General features: G+C 44.8%; 2 protein-coding genes across 2 annotated transcripts in view; both read left to right on the forward strand.

Moving 5' to 3' along the window:
- The window catches only part of MUC13 (mucin 13, cell surface associated), a 29,698-nt gene extending 20,031 nt beyond the window's left edge, over positions 1 to 9,667 (forward strand). Inside the window, exons 7-12 of the mRNA XM_011971536.1 lie at positions 1,402 to 1,521; positions 1,839 to 1,968; positions 2,930 to 2,967; positions 4,586 to 4,670; positions 6,787 to 6,988; positions 8,365 to 9,667. Coding sequence (XP_011826926.1) covers positions 1,402 to 1,521; positions 1,839 to 1,968; positions 2,930 to 2,967; positions 4,586 to 4,670; positions 6,787 to 6,988 — 575 coding nt within the window. The 3' untranslated portion in view covers positions 8,365 to 9,667. The remainder of the gene's footprint in view (positions 1 to 1,401; positions 1,522 to 1,838; positions 1,969 to 2,929; positions 2,968 to 4,585; positions 4,671 to 6,786; positions 6,989 to 8,364) is intronic.
- A 3,973-nt stretch (positions 9,668 to 13,640) lies between these two features.
- The window catches only part of ITGB5 (integrin, beta 5), a 144,151-nt gene continuing 143,201 nt past the window's right edge, over positions 13,641 to 14,590 (forward strand). Inside the window, exons 1-2 of the mRNA XM_011971614.1 lie at positions 13,641 to 13,677; positions 14,355 to 14,442. Coding sequence (XP_011827004.1) covers positions 13,641 to 13,677; positions 14,355 to 14,442 — 125 coding nt within the window. The remainder of the gene's footprint in view (positions 13,678 to 14,354; positions 14,443 to 14,590) is intronic.

A 14,590-nucleotide genomic window follows, 5' to 3' on the forward strand; every position in this document is an offset into this window, starting at 1 on the left:
TGACACTAGTATCGTTCCCTTCTAGATGTTCCTTCTTCCTGGGCCTGCATCCACCATTCTCCTAATCACCTTTGTGCCTCCCTCATCCTTCTTTTTGCTTCTTCTAAGACTCCTTTCTTCATCTCTTAAATGTTTGCTTGTTTGTTTGTTTGTTTGTTCATTTGACAGGGTCTCACACTGTTGCCCAGAGTGCAGTGGGATGATCTTGGCTCACCGCAACCTCCAACTCGTGGGTTCAAGCGATTCTGCTGCCTCAGCCTCTCAAATAGCTGGGATTATAGGCATGCGCCACCACGCCCAGCTAATTTTTGTATTTTTAGTAGAGACGGTTTTCGCCGTTTTGGCCGGGCTGGCCTCGAACTCCTGACCTCAGGTGATCTGCCCGCCTTGGCCTCCCAAGGTGCTGGGATTACAGGTGTGAGCCACCACACCTGGCCGGAAAATACTTTTTCCTGTTCTCTGGCTTCAGTGGCAAAGATAAATTGTTTTCTTTGCCCAAAATTGTAGAATATCTTGCTCTAGGCTTTTAATCCGAGGCATTTTCATGTGGCAGTTGATGAAGGAGGCTCAGTTACAGTGTGGGATGTTTAGTAGAGAGGAGCCATATGACTCTAACTACTCCTATTCTCTCCCCCTAATCCATTCTCAGACTCAGTTTTTTTTTTTTTTTCTTCCCAAGACAGAGTCTTGCTCTGTCACCCGGAGATGGAGTGCAATGGTATGATCTCGGCTCACTGCAACCTCTGCCTCCTAGGTTCAAGCAATTCTCCTGCCTCAACCTCCTGAGTAGCTGGGATTACAGGTGCCTGCCACCACACGCAGCTAATTTTTGTATTTTTAGCAGAGACAGGGTTTCACCATATTGGCCAGGCTGGTCTCAAACTCCTGACCTCATGATCCACCAGCCTCAGCCTCCCAAAGTGCTGGGATTACAGATGTGAGCCACCACGCCCAGCCCAGACTCATCTTTTAACCCTAATGCCTTCCAACCCAGTTTTATTTATTTATTTATTTTTATATTTCGAGACAAGGTCTCACTCTCGCTCAAGTTGGAGTGCAGTGGCATGATCATGGCTCACTGTAACCTTGAACTTCTGGACTCAAGTGATCCTCCCACTCGAGCCTCCTGAGTAACTGGGACTACAGGAGCTTGCCACCATGCCCAGCTAACTTTTAAATTTTTTCACTGTGTTGCCCAGGCTGATCTTGAACTCCTAGGCTCAAACGATCCTCCTGCCTTGGCCTTCTAAAGTGCTGGAATTGCAGTTGTGAGCCACTGCACCTGGCCCCAAAACTTATTAAAATGCAAAGTATAACAGCAATGGGGTGGAGTAATTTTCACAAATTACCTTATCCATATTGTCGTGCTGAATATATTTTAAAATTATTTGTGCTTCTCAGTGACCTTTAGGTGTGATTATTATGGCTGTAACAAGACTGCGGATGAATGCATCAATAGTTTGGCATGTGATTGCAAACCTGGCCTGCAAAGGACTAACCCACAGAGCCCTTTCTGTGTTGGTAAGTGTTTCACCTGCTTTTAAATGTTCTTCACAACTCCACTTTCTCTCCTTTTGCAACAAAATTCACTGCTTAAGTTTCCACATGCATTTCAGAGTCCAAGTGATGTGACTTCTGACTTTAGACATATGGACCATGGCTGGGACCTTTGCTAACCCATGTCCAGCTTCACAGGGGACACATCATGTATGGAGTCAATAAGCATCTCATTTTACCTAGAAGAAGCAATGTGAAAAACACTGTCATGTTGTCACATGTGACTTTGGGGTTAAAGAGATTGTTTCTGAAAATTACCCAGAAATCATTCTGTTTTGAAGCTTCCAGTCTCAAGTGTCCTGATGCCTGCAATGCAGAGCACAAGGAATGCTTAATAAAGAAGAACGGCGGGGCCCCTGAGTGTGCGTGCGTGCCCGGCTACGAGGAAGATGGTAATGGGAACTGCCAAAAGTAAGAAAAATTACTTTGTTTTTGTCTTACCATAGCTGGAGCTAGGCAAAGAAGAGAGACCTTACAACACGTATATAGGCGCTGAGTCAGGAAGTTGGTAAGCTGGCATAGGTTGGCAGAGACAGAGCATCTTCATCATCATCATCAATAGTTTTTTTTTTTTTTTTTTTGAGATGGAGTCTCACTCTGTCCCCCAGGCCAGAGTGCAATGGCGCAATCTCGGCTCACTGCAACCTCCGCCCCTGAGGTTCAAGCGATTCTCCTGCCTAAGCCTCTCGAGTAGCTGGGATTACAGGTGCCTGCCACTGCGTCTGGCTAATTTTTGTATTTTTAGTGGAGATGGGGTTTCACCATCTTTGCCAGGCTGGTCTTGAACTCCTGACCTCATGATTCACCCTCTTCGGCCTCCCAAAGTGCTGGGATTACAGGCATGAGCCACTGCGCCCAGCATCATCGATAGTTTTTGAGCATCGTCTATGCTCCAGGAAACACACTAGGTAATACCTATCGCACAGCAACACTGTCAGGAAATGTCTTAATTTCCCATTTTCAGGTGAGGAAACTGAATGTAAATAACATCCTCCAGCTCACAGGGCAGCAAATAAGTGGCAGAGCCATGTGGTGTCACAGCCTGAGAGGGTCCCACTACCCTCCATGCCTCTTGGGTCCAGTTTTGCCTGAATTGCAGAATCTTCCTGAAGCCTGGAGGATGGAGTGTTCAGTCAGTAACAAATGAGCCTGCATGGGATTGCATACCCCCCTCACCTTTCCAGAACCCCATGGAAGGTGGTCTCCTGGAAGAATGAGAGTGTAAGGAAGACAAAAGAAAGAGCAAAAAAAAGCAAGGGAGGACAGAATAAAAGGAAGATGGAAAGGAAAAGGTGGAGATTGGGGTGGGAACTCTGACACGCTCCCCACACAGGCTCTTTAACACTGTTCCCTATCGCTCACTGTATTTCAGGTGTGCATTTGGCTACAGCGGATTCGACTGTGAGGACAGTGAGTATGAAAGTCTTGCTATTATAAACAAGTTATTAAACATCTGAGAAATCAGTAGTGACTCCATTCAACATCCTGCCCAGTCCTTCAAAGTCTCTGTCCTCTTTCATAAAGAGAGAGACCGTCTGCCTCCAGTTTGCCTTCTGGGTCCTGCCATGCCATGCCCACCCTTAGGTTATGAACAGCAGCCCCTCTGCCGTAGAAAATAACAGAACTCAGCCCCAGGAGTGGGCTGGTACCTCTGGACTTGCTTGAGACCAGAGAAGGGTGTCTTAGCATTATATTGATTTCCTACATTAGCTTACCTATGTGTTATCTGCTGCTACTAGAGATAAAAGACCAGTACATTCCAAAAATTCTGGTGATTGTAGAAGAGCAGACCTAGAAACCAGACATTTAAATACTCAAATCCTTTTGTCTCAGAGCTATTTACTGATTTGGGATATTTTGCTACAAATTCAAATTCTGTTCCCTCCCATGCCCCACCCCCACCAGATTAAGACAATACTAGCTTTAAATTTTCAATCATTTTATATTCTAAAATGTACATAATGAACTAAAGATCAGTCTTCCAAGATGAAGGAAATATTACTGTCAGCCTTCCTGCCAGCCATGAAGATAGTGATAAGTGACATTCTCCATTTTTACTGTATTTTATTGCAAGGAATAATTTGCTAAGTCTTTTTTCAGGGCTTTCAATTTCCACACCTATAAAATGAGAAGTTTGGACCAGACAAACTTTGAGGTCTTTTCCAGATTTGCTAGTCTATGGCCCCAGGAATCCACATTAACGGTGGCATTTGTGGAAGTCATATAACAGAAAGAGACAAAGAGGTCTAGAGCAGTGTTGTGCATTGTGCAATAGAAATATTATGCGAGCTACACATTTCATTTCAAATTTTAGAAATTTCAAGTAAATTGTCAGAAGTGAAAGGAAACAGATGAGGTTGATTTTAAGAATATATTTTATTTAACCCATATAGCCAAAATATCATTTCAACATGGAATCAATAAAAAAAAAAAAAACCAATTATCTCACATTTTTTTCACATGAGGTGTTTGCAATCTGGTGTGTCTGTTACATTGTGTCTCATAGCCGCAGTCAGGCGTCAATAGTGCCAACCAGGGCAGAGTTAGGAGAGGAGAATGGGTGATAATGAATGTCTAGACTCTTCCCTCATTGATGTTATTATCAAGCCATTAGCTGGCTCCTCTAGCAGTGACATTTAACTCCAACCTGGTTTCCTTAGCTTATCAGTAAGGTGAGGTATGGAGGGCAGGCAAAGGCAGCAGAGGTAAGGAGGGAGGTGTGGCCCTCAGTTAATACTCCACTCCCCACAAAGTCCAGGAAGACCCTGCCACCATCGACCTCCTTTGTATTTACAGTCTTTTGTCTGGCAAGGCTGCCCTTTCCAATTGAGTTCTGAAGGCACAGTTTAGGAGGTATGAGGGGCGGATGCTAAAGGAAATAGGCCAACTATCCAACCGGGCCTGGAGGGTTGGAGACCAGAGCCTGATCGTCTTCACAGCTAGGAGTCCCTGGGAATCACGAACCTGTGCAGTAGACAGTTGGGGGCCGGCTTGCTGGAGACTGTTCTTATTTTCTTCTCCCTTTCAGAATTTCAGCTGATCCTCACTATTGTGGGCACCATCGCTGGCGTTGTCATTCTCAGCATGATAATTGCATTGATCATCACAGCAAGGTATGGGATGAAAGTGTCCTTTTTAATTCTTTTTTTTTTTATGGAGAGATGGGGGTCTCACTCTGTTGCCCATGTTGTTCTCAAACCCCTGGATTCAAACCATCCTCCCACCTCGGCCTCCCAGAGTGCTGGGATTACTGGCATGAGCCTGTCATGAGCCACCACACCTGCCAGAAGTGGCCTTTTCCTGTGGCACAGCACCACCAGCATGACACTCTCTAGTTTCCAAACACATTCATCCTCTCCTGGGCAAGAGAAGGGAGAAAAGGAGAGGCCTTTCTAATACCACTAACGTTTTTTCCTTACCTTAGTTTTCTTCTTATTATATAAGCAATAGCATGATCATGGAACAAAATCAAGAAAATAGAGCAGTGGGTAAAGGGGTGGAATTTAAAAATCACTCACAAAACCCACCACGCTGAGGCAACTAACATTTTGAGATGTAACCTTCCAGATTTATTTCTATCTTTTAAAATAATATTATATACATAATTTTGTATCTTTTGTGTTTTTAAAATTTTGGATTAGGTTTTTTTTTGGTTTAACACCGTAAGATGACATAGCAACCATTTCCTTATGTCATTAAAAACTCTTTATTAATGTAATAGTATTTAACTCCACTGAAGTTGTGAAATACAGTTTTCATCACGTCACTTCCCTGTCCAGGACTCTGCTACAGATGGTCTAAAATCAACCTCAACTGAACCCCTGGGTTTTTTAAAACTTTTTTTAAGAAAGGTTATTTCGTTAGCTGGACATGGTGGTGGCACCCCTGTAATCCTGCTACTCAGGAGGCTGAGGCAGAAGAATCCCTTGAACTGGGAGGCGGAGGCTGCGGTGAGCCAAGATTGCCCCACTGCACTCCAGCCTGGGTGACAGAGCAAGACCCTGTCACACACGCACACACACAAACACACATGTGTTATCTCTGCAAGGCTATTTCTCAGCTTGGTACCTTAAGGTCTCTTCTCTTATGGAAAGGGCAGTAGAGTTCATTCATTCAACAGATATTCAGATAGACTAAAGGTCCTCCCATTAACAGGGAGGCAAATGCTGTGATCTCTTTCCCATTCTACATGTGCCAACTGGGGATCCACTTTGATTTTTTAAAGCTACTGTTTTCTAACATTTAGTTCATGTCTTATATTTTGGCAAAATAAGTAGTTTTCCACTACAATGTGAGAGGATAAACAGATTTTAGGTTCCTGAAATATTTTGTTCTTGTTTTTTTTTTTTTTTTTTTTTTTCTTAAGACAGAGTCTTGGTCTGTCACCCAGGCTGGAGTACAGTGGCATGATCTTGGCTCATTGCAACCTCCACCTCCCAGGTTCAAGCGATTCTCCTGCCTCAGCCTCCCGAGCAACTGGGACTAGAGGCACGTGCCACTGTGCCTGGTTAATTTTTGTATTTTTAATGGAGATGAGGTTTCACTATGTTAGCCAGGCTGATCTCGAACTCCTGGCCTCAAGTGATCTGCCCACTGCGGCCTCCCAAAGTGCTGGGATTACAGAGGTGAGCTACCAAGCCCAGCCTCTTTTCACGTCTTTGAGCTTATTTTACTCATTTTACCCACCGAGGTGATTCTTAGATGTTGACTTTGCTTGAATGAAATGCTGTATCACAAATTATCTTTTCTCTTTGACCTCTATTATCATTTCCAGAAATAATTCAAAAGCACACTTAAGAATAATAATATTATGACCAAAATATGAATGAGGCCAGTGGAATTAGATGGTTATGTTGGATCAGCATTGAAGTCCAGGTTTTGTAGATATTCAGAGCTCATGAGCTTAAACTTAGGGAACCTACACTGAAGAAAATAATGAAGTGTTTTATTTCATTCTTAGTGGGGTATCAAGTCTGCAACTTATTCTTTCATAAAAAAACCGTTGGTGTTCTTTGGTTATGTAACTTATTCTTAATTGGTTCAGAAATGTTAATAATTGGGGAATCTGGGTGATAAGTGTGTGAGAACACTGTAATATATGTATTTTGTAACTTACAAATAAATGTGAAATTATTTCAGAATTTGAAAATATTTTTAAAAAGAATGTTAACATTTACTTCAAGAAACTTTCTGTCATTGTCAAATCCTAATTCCTCTTACTGATTACAGATCAAATAACAAAAAGAAGGATATTGAAGAAGAGAACTTGATTGACAAAGACTTTCAAAATCTAAAACTGCAGTCGACAGGCTTCACCAATGTTGGAGCAGAAGGGAGCATCTTTCCTAAGGTCAGGATAGCGGCCTCCAGAGACAGCCAGATGCAAAATCCCTATGTAAGCCAGAGCAACGTGCCCCGCCCTGACTATTAGGTGAGTCAGTGGGCTTTCGCTCCTGCTTTTGGGACTGAATACACCAGGGCAGAGCAGAGACCTGGTTGTTGGATCTTCAATCCTTGGCTGCCCTGCAGGCTTTCTTTTTCTTTTTCTTAACTGAAAGAAAGAGAGATCAAAAAGGGAGTTCTCTGCTGTTGTAACTCTGAGCATCTATGTGATTTCAGACACATCACTTAATTTCCCTGGCCTTTGATTTTCTCATCTGTAAAAAGGGCAGCTTAATTTAGATACCCCAAAGGTCCTTTAGATTACCAACTTCCATGAATATGACTCCAGAGATCATGGTGATACTTCTCAGGCTGTTTAAAGACCTAGGTCCTCCGCCAGGACCAGGGAAGGACATTGGATGTAAACATAGTTCTGTGGGATCCTTTTCACCAGGCTGTGTAAAGGCAATGCTCTCTTTCCCTGCTGCTTGATCTCAAGGCAACTCAATCTATTTTTTTAGTTCTATTTGTTGTTGTTGTTGTTATTGTTTCGAGACAGGGTCTCACTCTGTCACCCAGACTTGAGACCAGTGGTATGATCTTGGCTCACTGCAGCCTCAACCTTCTGGGCTCAAGTGATTCTCCTACCTCAGCCTCCCAAGTAGCTGGGACTACAGGCACATGCCACCATGCCCGGCTAATTTTGGTATTTTTTGTAGAGATGGGGGTTTCTGCCGTGTTGCCCAGGCTGGTCTCAAATTCCTGAGCTCAAGTGATCCTCCCACCTCATCCTCCCAAAGTGCTGGGATTACAGGCATGAGCCACTGAACTGGGCATCAGTCCATTTCTAAAGAGATAAAATGGAGCTTAGCTTGTTGGCTCATCCCCATACTCCTAGCACTTTGGGAGCCGGAGGCAGGAGAATCGCTTGAGCCCAAGAGTTTGAGACCAGCCTGGGCAAATAATGAGACCCCATCTCTACAAAAAATAATAATAATAAAAATATAGCTTTTTTTAAAAGGAGATAAGGCTAGTTAGGCTGGCAATACTGTATTTCTCTAGGGAGAACTTTCAAGGACAATAGCTTGTACCCACTGGGTTTGTACTGGATAATCATAGCTGGCACTGCTTAGTGTGATTGAATGAAATGTTGAAAGGAGGAACCCTGTACGAGACTTTTGGAGGAAGAGTGACAGGAGACTGAGATGGAAAGAAGGAAGATGGTGAAGGAAGAGGAGAAAGGGAGCTGGGGAAGAGATGGGGAATGGAAGAGACACGAGAGAAACGATAGAGAGAATGTGGGAGAAAGCTGAAGAAGACAAATAATGAAAATAATGTTAATAATTTACAGATCTAAATGATCTCATATGTTTCTGTTGGAGTATTTTCTAAGAGTATTATCTCTCCCTCTCTCTTTCTGTCTAGAATCATAAGAATGTGGAACCCGCCATGGCCCCCAAACAATGTACAAGCTATTATTCAGAACATTTAGAAAGACTGATGGAGAAGTGAGCACTAGTAAAGATCTGGCCTCCAGGGTTTTTCTTCCATCTGACATTTGCCTGCCTCTCTGAGTGGAAGTTGTGGATGTTTGCAATGAATCCAGCTCGCTTGCAAAATGAGAGTCTATGACACTAAATGTAGTAGATGCTATTAGATGCTTGTCAGAGAGGTGGTTTTCTTCGATCAGTACAAAGTACTGAGACAATGGTTAGGGTTGTTTTTTAAATTTTCTTTCCTGATAGGGCAACAAGAATCATTTCCAATGTAGAGGAAAGCTCCCCAGCATTGCTTGCTGAACATTGCTCTTGAGTTGAAATAAATGACCTAATTCCCCTGGGAAACATATGCATCAACTGTGGAGGTCCGAGGAGATGAGAAGAGATACTCACCATCTTTCAAGGGTCACAAGCTCACTCTCTGACACGTCAGAATAGGGATACTGCATCTATTGGAGGGATTTTGGCAACCTTTGAACAGCTCAGAGCTTGCAACCTAGCCTCACCCAAGAAGCCTGGAAGGAGACATATCTCTCAGCTTTTTCAGGAGGCGACTGGGAATCCAGGAAATTTCTGATGCTAATTAGAAGGCCTAGACTAAAAATGCCCACTATGGGGTACACTCTACAGTTTTTGAAATGCTAAGAGGCAGAAGGGGCAGAGTGTAAAAAAACATGACGGGGTAGAAGGAAGAGAGGCAAAGGAAACTGGGCGGGAGGATTAATTAGAGAGGAGGCACCTGAGATCCACCTTCTTCCTTAGGTCCCCTCCTCCATCAGCAAAGGAGCACTTCTCTAATCATGCCCTTCCAAAGACTGGCTGGGAGAAGATGTAAAAACAAAAAACCCAGGAGTAAGAGCCTTAGGTCAGTTTGAAATTGGAGACATGCTGTCCAGCGAAGGGTGCGAGAGGGAGCTTAAGCTCAGGGGTCCGGCCACCTAGCCTCGAGGTATAGGTTCCTGAGGTGTGCCTTTGGAGCCTCAGCCTTCCCTGGTGACAGAGGCTTAGCTGTGGCCACCAACACACACAGCCACACACACACACACACACACACACACACACACGAATGGGGGCAACCATATCCAGCACAAGCTTTTACAAATGTTATTAGTGTCCTTTTTTATTTCTAATGTCTTGTCCTCTTAAAAGTTATTTTATTTGTTATTATTATTTGTTCTTGACTGTTAATTGTGAATGGTAAAGCAATAAAGTGCCTTTGTCAGATGGTGTCCTTTCTTGTGTTTGGGGCTTTTTTTTTTTTTTTTTTTTTTTGAGACACGGTCTTGCTCTGTCACCCAAGCTGGAGTGCAGTAGTATGAACATGACTCACTGTAGCCTCAAACTCCTGGGTTCAAACAATCCTCACACATCAGCCTCCTGAGTAGGTGGGGCTACAGGAGTATGCTATCATGCCCAGCTAATTTTTTTTTTTTTTTTTTTGGTAGAGACAGGGTCTCACTATGTTGCCCAGGCTAAGTTTGGGGGTTTTGATGATGCACACAGCAGTTAGTCTCATTTTAAATAGCAAACATGACACATGGTAAATGGGAGTGATTGACATCTGCTGTCCTTATTAGGGGTTATTGGATTACCCAAGGTAACATTCTACTGGACAGGAGACATTTGCTTCTCCCGTGCACATCCCACTCCTACCCCATGATGAAACGGCCGAGCATTTTGGGTGGGGCTGATCCTGCTCCCAGCTACAGAGGTTGGCCCTAGTTGACTCAAGCCAATCAGTGAAATCCCATGCCTCCTTGCCACAGTAATTGTCCTAAAAGTGAACATGTGGCATAAGTGGATACAATTAGAATAAAGCCTAAACTTTGGTAGGAAGTTTGGAGAAAGAGAAACTTTCTTCTTCTGAAAAGTGAGCTTGAGGGTGTGAGGTCTTAAACTGCTTCTGTTTTGCTGGGGACAAAGCTGACACACACACAGGCGAAGAGCTGAGAGACCCAGAGAGAAATGGACCTGGCACCTTGATCAAACCATACCTGAAGGCTCTGGCCTTTCCTCAGCTACAAGGCCAATTTGAGTAGTTTTTTCCTGTTATTTGCAGTCAAAAAATCCTCACTGATACCACTTATGTTTATTCTTGTATTCTCATGGCTAAGTGGTGAATCACATACAAGAAACATACTCTTGTGAGCTATTAATGCCCCACTAAAGAAATCAGCCATAAACCAATCAGTTAACAGCAGCGGAGTTAATGCAGGCAGAACTCAAAATTGGCTGGCCACTGTAATTTGTCATCACGGACTCTATTTCTGACCTGCATATTACCCCCTTTATATTTAAATATTGTTCTGGATTCAGTACTGGCAGAAGGCTATTGGAACCTTATTTCTAAAGAGGCCTTTCCCCCTTCCTGATCCCCCTTTGAACCAGAGCATGCCAGCTCCTTTCAATTCTCAAAGGTCCTGAGCCGTACTAATTCTGGGCTTTCTGGGCCATTCTTCAAAGACTTCCATTGCTATTGTTTGAATAAAAATAATCTCCTAAACATGTATATGTATAATGTTTATGAAAATGACTTTTGCATTTGCATTCAAAAAGTTCTTTTTTATTATTGTGCAACATGACCTATAATTCATTTGTTTCTGCCTGCTGGTACCATTGCAAAGGGTTCCTTACTAATCGTCCTGCCATCTTGGAGGGCTGTCGCAGTGAACTTTCTATGATGCATACCTGATTGTGACACTCCCTTGCTTAAGCTTTCAGGGATCGTTCACTGAGAAATAGAGCTCATAGAATAAAAGACTCCTGGTGGCATGGCACTTCTAGATATCCGGTTACTGCCACTGATTGTGCTGGCTTTGCCTCATGCCCCTCCCTACGGTGCACTAACACTTTGGCCACACCTGCTGTTTCCTAAACACACCACCTCTTTAATTAATTTTTTTTTTTTTTTTTTTTGAGACAAGATCTGTCTCTGTCACCCAGCCTGGAGTGCAGTGGTGCGATCTTGGCTCATTGCAAACTGCCTTCCAGGCTTAAGCCATCCTCCCACCTCAGCCTCCTGAGTAGCTGGGACTACAGGCACATGCCACCACACCTGGCTAATTTCTGAGTTTTTGTAGAGATGAGATTTTGCCATGTCACCAGGCTAGTCTTGAATTCGTGAGCTCAAGCAATCCACCTGCCTTGGCCTCCCAAAGTGCTGAGATTACAGACATGAGCCATTGTGCCCAGCCAACATACCATCTCTTCATGCCTCCATTCCTTTGCTCATGCTTTCCCTCATGCTGCTTTCCCATTTGGGAATGCCCATTTCCTTCAACTACCTAATGTCTTAATCTGTTCGAGCTGCTCTTATGAACTACTACAGACTGAGTGGCTTACAAACAACATAAGTTATTTCTCACAGTTCTGGAGGCTGGGAAGTCCAAGATCAAGGTGTCAGCCAATTTGGTGTCTGGTGAGGACCCCGTTCCTCATCTTTTCACTGCAACCTCACGTGTTGGAAGGGGCAAGAGATCTCTCTGAGTTTTGTTTTGTTTTGTTTTAGATGGAGTCTCGCTCTGTTGCCCAGGCTGGAGTGCAGTGGCACGATCTTGGCTTACTGCAAGCTCTGCCCCTTGGGTTCAAGCAATTCTCCTGCCTCAGCATCCTGAGTAGCTGTGACTACCAGTGCCCGCCATCATGCCCAGCTAATTTTTTATTTTTAGTAGAGATGAGGTTTCACCCTGTTAGCCAGGATGGTCTCCATCTCCTGACCTTGTGGATCCGCCCGCCTCGGCATCCCAAAGTGCTGGGATTACAGGTGTGAGCTGCTGAACCCGGCCTGGGGTCTCTTTTATAAGGACATTAATCCCATCCATGAGGGCTCCACCCCCATGACCTAATAACTTACCAAAGGTCCCACCTTCTAATAGCATCATATCAGGCTTTAGGATTTTAATACGCGAGTCTTGAAGATACCTAAACATTTAGACCATGGCACCTAATAAATACTTCCATCTGTCTAGATCAACTAAACCATTATCTCCTCTGGCTAGCTTTTCCTAATTCTTCCTTTCTTCCACCAGCACTCTCAAGTAGAATTGCCTCCTTCATGTCCCAACTGGTCCTGTAACCAGTTCTTTTTATTTTTATTTTTTAAGTGGGGAGTGAATTATTATGTAGAGCTGTCTCCAACCTTGAGGACACCTTCTAGGCACAGCCCTAAGACAGGATGAGAAAACGAACATGTCACACTGCTGGCTCTCCACATTAGACTGAAGGTCCTCTGAGGTCAGCTTTGGGTGAAACAGCATGGGATGGCCCGCTGCCTTGACAGCAGCAGGTCTTAGCTTCACATTGGGATCCCCTGAGGAGGTATAAAAGTCACTGATGCCTGGGTCCCATTCCAGAGCACTTCATCAGGCTAGGGCAGACCTGAGTCTCAGGAGTATTTAAACTCTTACCTGCATGATTCTCTCCCTCTCCCTCTCCCTCTCCCTTCCCCTCCCCGTCCCCCTCCCCCTCTCCCTCTCCTCTTTTCTTTTCTTACTTATGGGATCTCATTTTGTTGTCCAGGCTGGGGTGCAGGGGTGCAATCAGGCTAGGGCAGACCTGAGTCTCAGGAGTATTTAAACTCTTACCTGCATGATTCTCTCCCTCTCCCTCCCCCTCCTCCTTCCCCTCCCCGTCCCCCTCTCCTCTCTCCTCTCCTCTTTTCTTTTCTTACTTATGGGATCTCATTTTGTTGTCCAGGCTGGGGTGCAGGGGTGCAATCATGGATCACTGTAGCCTTGACTTCCCATGCTAAAGCAATCTTCCCACCTCAACCTCCCGAGTAACTGGGACCACAGGCATGTGCCACCACTCCAGCTAACTTATTTTATTTTATTTTTTGTAGAGACAGGGTCTCCCTATGTTGCCAGGCTGGTCTGAAACTCCTGGGCTCAAGCAGTTCTCTCGTCTTGGCCTCCCAAAGTGCTGGGATTACAGGCGTGAGCCACGGCACGCAGCCCCAAGTGCTTTCATGCATGATCTCATTTCACGTAATCCTTGGAAACCCCGAGAGACACGCCGATTCCAGCCTGTTTCTTAGATGGGGAGACCAGGGCTCAGAGATGTGAGGTACTTGGCCCAAAGTGTTGATAGGGGAGGAGCAGATATTGGAACTCAGGTGTGGCTGACTCCAAAACTGGGGGCTCTTTGGTCTCAATGTCAAATTTAAAACACTTACTTTGAAATTTAATTCTTTGACTAGCCAATATGAGCCACCTGATTCAAAACTCAGATGTACGGGAAGGTGTGTGGGGGTCTCCTTCCCTGCAGGAGTCAGCTCTGTTCTCTGCTCCCCGGTACCTTCCAGAGCTCCCAGGCACATTTGCATAAGGAAGGGAGCACGCTCTGCCCGCTGGGCTGCCCTGGCCTTTTTCCTGGAATGGTGCGTTATGGCCTGGAGGTGTTCTAACCACACCATATGTATTAGTCCATTTCCACACTGTCGATAAAGACATACCTGAGACTGGGTAATTTATAAAGAAAAGGAGGTTTAATGAACTCACAGCTCCATGTGGCTGGGGAGGCCTCACAATCATGGTGGAAGGTGAAAGGTACGTCTTACATCGCAGAAGGCAAGAGAGAACGGGAGCCAAGCGAAAGGGGAAACCCCTTATCAAACCATCAGATCTCGTGAGACTTACTCACTCCCAGGAGAACAGTATGGGGGAAACCGCCCCGATTCAATTCAATTCAGTGTGAGAATTATGGGAGCTACAATTCACGAAGAGATTTGGGTGAGGACACAGCCAAACCATATAAGCCTCATAAACACCGGGAATGTGTCCCTGTGACACGCAGCATTTAAAGGTTTCTGGTGGCTTCCTTTAGGCAGCTTTCCTGTTCGAAGGGCCTGCTGTGAGATGGGGAATGAGCCCTGTTCCACGCTCGTACCCCCAGTGCCATCTCTTGCCTCCTCCTCAGGCTGGAAACGTGTCCTGCATCTCTCCCGAGTGTCCCCCCGGCCCCTGTCAGACCCCCCCACAGTCAGACTGCTGTACTTGTGTTCCAGGTAAGTGACACTCTTGGGGCATTTTTCTTTTTCTTTTTTTTTTTAAGATTTTTTGTAGACCTCGCTATGTTGCCCAGGCTGGTCTTGAGCCTCAGGTGGTCCTCCTGCTTTAGCCTCTCAAAGTGCTGGGATGACAGGCATGAGCCCC

Source organism: Mandrillus leucophaeus, unplaced genomic scaffold (assembly GCF_000951045.1).
Source record: "Mandrillus leucophaeus isolate KB7577 unplaced genomic scaffold, Mleu.le_1.0 Scaffold123, whole genome shotgun sequence".
In the NCBI taxonomy this organism is placed as follows: domain Eukaryota; kingdom Metazoa; phylum Chordata; class Mammalia; order Primates; family Cercopithecidae; genus Mandrillus; species Mandrillus leucophaeus.